This window comes from Mycteria americana, chromosome 1 (assembly GCF_035582795.1).
Source record: "Mycteria americana isolate JAX WOST 10 ecotype Jacksonville Zoo and Gardens chromosome 1, USCA_MyAme_1.0, whole genome shotgun sequence".
NCBI lineage: Eukaryota > Metazoa > Chordata > Aves > Ciconiiformes > Ciconiidae > Mycteria > Mycteria americana.
In genome coordinates, this window is record NC_134365.1 from 87248759 (window position 1) to 87257942 (window position 9184).

The 9184-nt window shown below is 54.9% G+C and overlaps 1 protein-coding gene across 2 annotated transcripts; it reads right to left on the minus strand.

Annotated features, from left to right (window-relative positions):
* Positions 1-867: 867 nt before the first annotated feature.
* Positions 868-7434, minus strand: GPR162 (G protein-coupled receptor 162). Of its 2 annotated transcripts, XM_075510871.1 has the most exons (6): positions 7220-7434; positions 4927-5441; positions 3657-4395; positions 2640-2829; positions 1910-2061; positions 868-1743 (listed from the first exon to the last, which is right to left on the minus strand). In XM_075510871.1, the coding sequence occupies exons 2-6, from the start codon at positions 4929-4931 to the stop codon at positions 1216-1218; spliced, it is 1614 nt and encodes a 537-aa protein (XP_075366986.1). In that variant the 5' UTR covers positions 4932-5441; positions 7220-7434; the 3' UTR covers positions 868-1215. The 2 variants fall into 2 exon arrangements, with proteins under 2 accessions (XP_075366986.1, XP_075366975.1); XM_075510860.1 differs by having other exon boundaries at positions 3657-5441.
* Between the last annotated feature and the right edge of the window lie 1750 nt (positions 7435-9184).

The window sequence follows — 9184 nt, forward strand, 5'->3', positions numbered from 1 at the left end:
CCCCAGCGCTAACCCTCCCTTTAGTACGGGTCACCCAGACCCCTCCAACGAGACATCTTGTAAGAGGTTATGGTTAATCTGTCAGAATCCGTGCTGGGGACGAGGCACGCTTTGACAGTTCGTAGACCAAGTGTCATCACATGGAGAAGCACTTTGGATGTGAAGGGCTACCTGTCTCCCACAGTCCCACATGATGCAGCTAAAGCCTTGCCCATGGCTGGAACTACAGCTAGCACCGGGCAGGAGAAGGTCCACACTACCTCTGCACCTCCCTTCCAAGAGTTTTGTGTGGGGCAGGAGCCTGCTTTAGACCTCACCACTCCCAGCTTTGACAGCATGGACATTCAGGGGCCTTCCCCCAGAAGGCTCTGTCAGCTTTCCTGTTTGGGTGAGAAGTTTGGGCCATCGTGTTTCACGCAAAGTTCACACTGGAATCAACAGTTTGCACCGGTGAAATAAGATGTTACAGGTCAGGGTCTTTTTGGAGAGAATTTAATCATTTTCAAGCCTGGGGTTGCCTCAAAGGAATACCTTTTGCTGAGTGGTATTAGAAAGCACAAAGGCCACTCCTGCTGAGCTGTAGGCAGCCTAAGTCTCCCCTGAAATGGACAGGAAAACAGCCAGTCTCCCATGACAACTCCTCTATGGGCTTCGTTCCCTTCCCTGGGCTGCTAAGCATTTGCTGCCTTCCAGATGCACTGTCAAGAAAGGGATGGAGAAGGAGGAAGGGAGCCTCGCATGTTCCTCACTTCCCTTCCAGAAGCCTGTGAAGCTTCATTAAACATTGGGCCAGCCATTTTGTTTCTATGGAAACAAAATTATTACTAATATATTATTTTAAAAACAGACACACGATTGACACTCCAAATATAGAATTTTAATACCATTCTGCGCCTGCCTTGTCTCTTAGGGCAGAGCAGATGTGAGGGCGGAGTTCACAAAGGAGCGGGACTGGTGAGGGGACCAAGTGGCAGTGGCAGTGGTGGGTGTGTTTGTAACCTGAGAGCAGGCACAGGCTGTCTGTTCTTCCGTCCTTCGTGCTCCCTTCTGCGGGTCTGTCCCACTTCTCTTTCCCCCACCAGTGTGGGGTGTGTGTTTCCTGCCTGCTGGCGAGAAAGATGAGAATGCAAATTAGTGATCGGGTCTGGGACAAAGGGAACTTTTGAAGTTTTATTTAAAAATCGTGATGGCACTGAATATTTTTGATGCTGTCTCTCATAGTTTGGGATCCTGGAAGGTCTGTGCCTTGCACGCCTCAGGGGTCCTTTCACATGGCTCCTGCTCTCCATCCTGCAGATGCCAGGCTTCATTGCCAGCCAAGGAGCAGCGCCGTGGCTGGTCAGCATTCTCCTCCTCTCTGCTGCCAAGGGAGAGGCGGCGATCACGGCGTGATGCAAGCAGGAGACGGGAGTGCCGTGGGCTGCAGGCTGGGGTGGGTTGTGGTGTCTCATCAATGAACATAGTGATCTCATCTCGGAAGAAGCAGGCGCTGGAGCTGGAGCCCCGGGGCATCAGCCCCCCCTCCAAAAACTGCCGTAGGGTTGTCAGCTCGTCTTCTGGGGGCCGCCGGCGGTGCTGGTAGTCATGCAGTTGAGGAGGCAAGAAGCCGGGGCCTCCAGGCTTGTGGGGGGTGGAAATGCGGATGTCGTCAGATGAAGACCACTTGTGTAGGAAGGATGGAGCGGAGCGGTGGGTGGAGAAGATGTTAGTCTCATCATGTGACATTCTACGGGAGATAGGGACCTGGAAAACAGAGAAGGAGGCAGGTGATGGAAGACTTCAAGAGACAGAACGGGAGGGGAGTAGCTGAGGCTTTCTCAGAGAAGAGAGTCAACAGGACACAAAGGCGTGGGAGACTAACAGAGAAGGAAGTGGGTTGTAGGGCTGCCCCTGCTAGCTCTCGGCTCACCTGCAGGTAGTGCACCTTGTCCTGGGGCAACAACATGTGGTGCATGGGTAGCAGCTTGATGTCCCGGGAGTCCCGCTTCACAGCCGCAGCACCGTTCGCATCAAATCTCACTTTGCAGATCCTGCTATCGCCATAATCATCACACACACCATCTGTTGACAAAGAGGAGAATGGCATTCAACACTTTTCAGCCAGAAGAGGAGCGTTATCAGGGCACCTGGATGCCATCCTAATGCTTGTCTGACTTCTGCCACCCTGCTTGCAGCCCTCAGGGCTCACCTCTGAACAAGGACCTCATCTTTCTGCTTGCAGCAGCACTAAAGCACCCAGAGACTGCCCTGTTTCTTCTGTCTCACTTTTGAATCGCTCACTGCCAGAACTTGGACCTCTGGATCAGCGAGTTGGGCTGAGGCCCAGCGTGTCACTTTTGTTGTGGTTTGACAGCTGTACACATCATCTCTACTCTTGCATCTACTGTGAAGGATGTTGCACTAATTTTTCCTGGATGCTAGTGAGTCCTAAGGCAGCAAGTGAGTGGCAGAGCCTTCTCCAGAATAAATTTTCTCATGGTTGCTCATTCCAATCTATAACATGAATCCCACCTAGCCACCCACAACACCACTCTGAGTGCTGTCAGGTCCTGTTTCCAAGGCAGACCCCTCTTTCTTCTGTAGTCTTTTGGCGAGGGGGTTAGTGAAGAAAGGTGACTGTGGCATGGTGAGGAGCTTACCATCATCTCCGTCTTCCTCAGACATGATAGCCACACACTGCTCCCACACGGTGCGGAGATCTGCTCGGTAGCGCTCGCAGGACCAGATGAAGGAGGGGAGCAGCAGGGTCTGCACCATGGAGCACCAGAGCACAGCCAGGACCATCCAGTTGGGGGCCGTATCATAGCGCAGGCTAAAAAAGCTCACGACCTTCAAGGTAAGGGAAAGAAACAATGCCAAGAAAGAAGACAGAAGTGGGGATCAAGGGAGAAAGATAATGGGAGTCAATTCTGTAGTAGAACACAATCTGTCTGTAAAGGATTCATCAAGTAATTACCCTGTGCCCCTCTGAAAAACTGTTCCTGGGGTGTTACCACAGGTTACCGCAGGACCATATTCTGAGCTGTCATATCTCTAACATGAGAGCTGGTGTTAGCATCCCTTCTTCATCGTGTTCATTTATGAGCTGGAGCTAAATAGCTGCTGTCAAAGGACACAGCCACTGGAAAAAAAAAAGCTGTGACTAAGCCTCTGTTCTCTTAATGGTTCCCTCTGAGAACTTCCCCAGCTCTCCAGTTTTACAGAGAATCAACCAACCAGCCAAAACCTGAGGGCTGGCTATGACCATACAAGCAGAAGGAAAAAGAAAACTGTCTGCAACAGCTTTTAAAGCTGGTGTATCAGATCTCCAGAAGCAAATTGGAGAAACAGAAATCTCATTGTTTTTACAGAGGTAGATCCCCATGTAAGTTTGCAGAATAATTTCCTCTACTCTTAGCCCTTAAAACTTTCATAGTGGTTTTAGCTGTGTGGTGTGTATTCCCCAGGCTTAGACTTGTCTTAAGAAAATGCTGCTGTAGAAGGATGAGAGAATTACTGCAATCTTTTTAAAACCAGCCCTCAGAATAACGCAGACTCAGATGCAGCAACTCTGTGGCTGGTGGACAGAAGACAGAGTTTCTTCTCTAAAACTTGAGAGAAATGGAAATCTAGTTTAACTGCAGACTCTGAAGGGAAAGGGGGAACTCGCTGCTTACCAAGATAGGCACCCCAGTGAGTGTGTCATACAGGAAGACAATAGCGCTGATGAGGTTGGTCATCTGCAAGGAGGTCTTGGCTGACTCAGAGCCATCCAGTGAAGACCTCCTTTTGCCTCGTACATCCTCCACGACAATGGCCGGCACATTGAAAGTGGTGTGTGCTGATGAAGAGCAGGATGACGCGTCCTCTGCCCTCTGATGGCGGCACCGCCGGCGTCTTCTGTGTGCCCACAGGGTCTGGTAGAAAGTGATACCCACGCACACCAAGCCCATGACGATTCCTCCGAGCAGCAGCAGGCTAAAGCAGACACCGAAGCCCAGTCCTATCTTGCTGACAATGAACTGGCAGCCACGGGCATAGTAGCGCTCACCGTTGTTGTGCCAGCCAATGGAGGGCAAAGTGGAGAGGATGAATGATACCATCCAGATACCCATGACTGCATGCAGAGCCTGCTTCTTGGCATTGCTCAGCCGGTAGTTGACTGGCCATCTCACCATCCACATCCGGTGGTAGGAAAGGGAGGCCACTGTGAAGCAGGTGGCCAGCGCCAGGGTGTAGTATGTGGAGACAAAGACTTTGCAGATGCTTTCGTTCCAGTCGTAGTCGGAGGACTCACGCCGCAGCTGCACCACGGCATAGGTGGTGAGGGGTACTGCTGCCATAAGGATGTGGGTCCCAGCAAGGAAGCATAGCAGCAGCTCCAGGGGCTTGTGTTTCTGTTGTTTGGCTGTGATGCTGAGGATAATCCAAGAGTTGGCCAACAGTGCTAACATCCCACATGCCAGCCACCACAGTGAGTTGTTGTGCAAGGTGGACTCTGATTCAGAGTCCCCCATGCTGCCACCCCTGCTAGGCTGCACCCTGTCCCTGCCACTGGGATTTTGTAAGAGGGTGAGTGGGATTCCACACTGGGGGAGCCACGTCCCTCCTCATCTGCTGCTGCTGTTATGTGAGGTGTACGCACACTGGAGAGGTTCCTCAAGGCATTGCCACCAGGTGCTAAGCAGAACAGCTGTCAACTCTGTCTCACTTTTAGTCCTCCCTTTCCCTTCTGTTTGCTTATATTTCTTTCCCTTGTTCTAACTTTTTCACCTGTTTTTTCCCTTGTTCTCTTTCTTTTTCTTTCTTCCACCTTCTTTCTCTCTCTTTCTCATGAACGCTTGCCAGTGCTTCTTCCCTCACTCTCTTGGGCTCACTTTTTTTTTCCCTCCCCATCTATTTCATCCCCCTCCTCCACTATTCCCCCAAAGAAAAAGCTCTCCTTACTTCATGTGCCCACCAGGCAGCTTCTGTCTCAGGGACCACCTTCTGCTGGGACTGCTGAAGGCCACACGCAAACAGGGACTGCTGGGGACTCCAAACAGTTTGGTAGTAGCAGGTGCCTGCTGCCCAGTGTCCTAGTGAATGAGGAGCTAGCCAAGAGTTTCAGAGAAGACAGGAGGCAGGACAAAGGTCCCACGGAAATGGTGAGGGTGACACATACACCGTGTGTAATCCCCCTCTCACCAGATGCCACGCTCGTGGCCAGGTAGAGGTTCCTGCCAAAGGCTGTCAGAGAGCCATCAGCAGAGAGTGAAGGCTGAGGAACAAGATTCAGAAGGTTCCCTATCCAAGACCTCACAGCACCCTCACTATATTGTCCTTTTTGCTGTCCTCCAGGGCTCAGCCTGCTCTTTCAAGCTTCCCTGCACAGTGCAGGGCAGAGCTGGCAAACAATAAGATGACGGGGAGGGGAAGATCCTTTTCAAAGGTTCCCTTGGAGATTCAGGGCACAAGGTTCACTGTAGAAGAGAGAAAAGAGAAAAAGTAATTTAAGATCATTCTGTCTCCCCAGATCTCTCCTCTCCTTGCCCACACAAACAGCTGGTCATGATTTAGGCTGTGCAGAGCACTCCCTGTGTCCTTCAGGGAACAGAAGAGTCAGATTTGTACCAGTCCCTGCATACCTCAGGCCAGACTCTGGCCCCCAGCAACTCCTTCCAGTGCTGCTGAGACACCCTGTGCTCCCTGCCCTTCCAGTTTGAGGCTCCCCACCCAAAGCATTACTAATGCCATTTCTGTAATGGAAGGCCTGATTCGCATTGCTCCCTGCCGTGCAGGTCCTGCCCTCCCCACGCACCTGCTCCAACACCCCTCGCTCCTGCTGTACAGCTCCCACAGCTCTGCCAGTCTTTGGACCTCAGCTTTTCTCTGCCAGTGCTCTGGATTGTAACCTGCCACTCTCGTCCCGTCCCATCCACAGGTGCGTGCCACCACTCCAGCAATACCCTGCCATCCTGCAGGCTTGAAGCACAAGTCTTTCGGCCACACACCTCGCCCACCTAGCATGTTTCTGCTAGAGCTGCTCTGGTCTCCAGACAATCCACGGTTCCAAACCCAGCGAACAAGACTGCTAACCCAGTTCTGAGAGTACCCACCTTTGCCAGTGACCCCTGGTCCTACCAGCTCAGACCCCCTCTTCTGTCTTAATCTACAGGGGGTGCCCAAGCAGTATATTCCAGGAAGATATAGGCCTGCTCTGTGCCTTGACTGGAGCAGATGTAAACTTAATCTTTCCATGGATGGATCAGTGCCCCCCAGTCTCAGCTAGTGGCTCAGTTCCCACCCCTCCCCTTCCTTCTGCTTCTCCATATTTTCTCACCCTCTCTGTAACCACCTGAGGCTTTTCCTCCTTTCCTCCCTGCTTGGCGCAGTTTGCTGTGACTGGATTGGCGATGCCTCCGTTCTGCCCTGGTTCATCTCTTTTCCCCCAGTGCCATCGCTCTTGCAGTTAGGCCTGTGGCCTCTGGAGACGGGAAGCTAGCCAGCCCTGATAATCCCAGAGGAATGAATTTCCTTGCAGCACCTCCTTCTGCTGCCCTTCCCACCCGGTTTGTTCTGGTGGCCCATGCTGTTCCTTCGATGATGCAGGAACCCTCCCACCTCTGCTGTCTTTAGGGCCCAATTCTGCTCCGAGCTGTGGTCCTCCCGCTCTCGGAGATGGGAAAGCCCCAGAGCTGATGCAGGATGGGCAGGCTGGGGAAACCCATCCTCACCTGGCCCTGCTGGGGAGCAGGGCCCCCCGCTTCATCCCACTGCCCATCCCACCAGCAGGGAGAGGAGAGACTCCTGGGGCTGGCGACTCAGGGGAAGGCGAGGGCGGGGGGTCTGAGGGGAAGATGACCCAGAATAATTGCAAGGAAGAGCGGAGAAAACGGGGTGTCGGGGGATGTGGCCGGCCGGCCCAGGGCCGAGGTGCACCGCCGCCCCCTCCCTTTGCCTCCCGCCCAGCAGCCCAGGCACGGCCGCGGCTCCCGCGGCGGCCGGAAGGGCAGCGGGGGGCCGGGCCGGGCCGCCCCTCGTCTCGCCCGGTGGTGGCGGAGCGAAGCGGTGCGGCCGGCCGGGGCTGGACTGGGCGGGAGCCGGGGCCGCGGAGCCCGCGGGGCGCCCCGGAGCGCGGCCGTGCCCGGCGGCGGTGCCGCCCTGCGCGCGGGGGAGCGGAGCGGCGCGGGGGCCGGCGGCGGCGGGGGCCGATCGCGGCGGCGGCGGCGGCGGCGGGGGCTGGAGGGACCCATCTTACCTTTCGCCGGAGCAAGCGCTGCCATGGCGACGGGCGCCCCGCGCGGCTGTGCGCGCCTCTGCCCGGCTGTGCCGGCCCCCGGCCCCGGCCGCCGCAGCGGACGCCGCAGGCAGCCGCCCCGGCCCCGCGGTCCGGCCATCCGCCAGGCGGGGCGACGGCGAGGGGCGAGGGGCGGGGAGCGTCGGCGGGAGACGGCGGCGGGAGCACCGCCAGGCCGAGCAGCCAGGGGGCGGGCCGGCCGGCCGGGCGCGGGAGCCGCCGCCCCGGCCCCGGCCCCGGCCCCTCCCGGCGCCCGGGCGCCTGCGGCCGCGGTCGCGGTCCCGACGGGTGCGAAGTGACGGAGCAGACTGCGCCCGGCTGTGCCGGGGTACGCGCGGCTCCCGGAGCTGGTCTTGGCCAGGGCCCAGCCACAGGGGCTGCTGCTGCTGGGCCCCGGCCGGCTCCCTCTCGTGTGCATCCCTCCTGCCCCCGGCAAGCCCGGCCGCCCCCAGGAATACGAGTTGCAGGACAAGAAGGTGCTGGGCTGCCATTCCCAAAGAAAGAGCGTTATGAGGAGGCACCCGGGCCGTAAGAGATGTCGGGAGGATGGATGCTGACATGAGGGGAAAGGCAAAGAGCTCGTGCTAACAGAGGGGCCTGCAAAGGATGCTTGGAGAGCAGGGTGCCCAGGACACCTGCTGCCCAAGGTGAGCTGTGGTAAGCAGAGCTGACTCAGTTTGCTCAGCTGCTGTGATGGCCTCTTCCATCACCAGCCAGCAGCGTGGTCCCACAAACAGGGAAAGGGGAAGAGAAGGAAGGAGATAGAGTGGGAGTAGAGCTCAGAGGAATGTGTTGGTCATGTCAGAGGGGTAAAGCTCCCCCTCCAGTGTGTCACCTCAGTGAGGGCAATCCTGGCTAGAAAGTCTTCACAAGACAATGGACATCTCATTTTCCCGTTACTGTCTTGCTACTGAAGTGAAGGCATCAACACCTTCCTTGTCTTTGTTCCTTTTAGGAACGGATGTCTACCAAAATCTCTACAGTCCTTTCCTCCATCAGAACTGGGGTGGGATGGGAGTCTATATTTCTGGACAGTTAGGGTGTAGCTGCATTAGCACCTCAGTTTAGATCAGGAGAACATGAACAATTTAGATGAAAGGACCTTTGCAAGATCTGCAGCAAATGTGCTCTGAGGACTATGAGAATTCAGCTTTGCTTTGGGCTAGGGTTAGTCTGAAGTAAGCCCCTGGTCATTTACAGCGTGGCCACTAAGTCCTCAGCATCAGCTGTTTTCCTCTACAGATCTGCTCCTGCTGCATCACCCTGTTTGCTAAAGTGGACCTGACCCTATGGATCCAGGGTCTGCTCAGCTTTATCACCCCCTCTGACAGGACAGATTTCGTACATCATTCTAAATATTGTCTGAGGTGATCCCAAGTGCCTTGGGTACCAAGGAATTTCATCTGAGGTTTGTATGAAGCAGAAGGAGAGACTCCTGAGTAAGAAAGCTGGAGATACTGCTGGTTCTCAGGCCTGGGGGCAGCAGCGAAGGCAGTTCCAGGGGTATAAAAGAGATCATCTCTGAGACAAGACCTGTTTGCATTGCACTGGCTGTTGTGACTGGGGCCTGTTTTAGAAACAGTGAGTAGAATCAGGAACCACTAGAATAAATCCGGCTTTGCATCAGGTAGGTGATAAGAGGTATTTTTGAGGAAGGCAAGTGGCGACAATGCTGCTGTGCTCTGGCTTTGGCATGCCAGAACTGCCATGGTGGAACAACCCCGAGATGGTTCATCTCAGTGGTCAGTCCAGCAATGGCAAGAGCCAGAGACATGAGAAGGGACAATTATGGCCCCCCTCAATAATTTCTTTTCACCTCCTATCATTTGTGGGAGGTTTGTGCCTTGAAGCGAGAAGGTCTATATCCACAAATGTAAACATTTGTACAGCTCCAGTTCTGTCATTTGTATGAATTAATGTGATAAC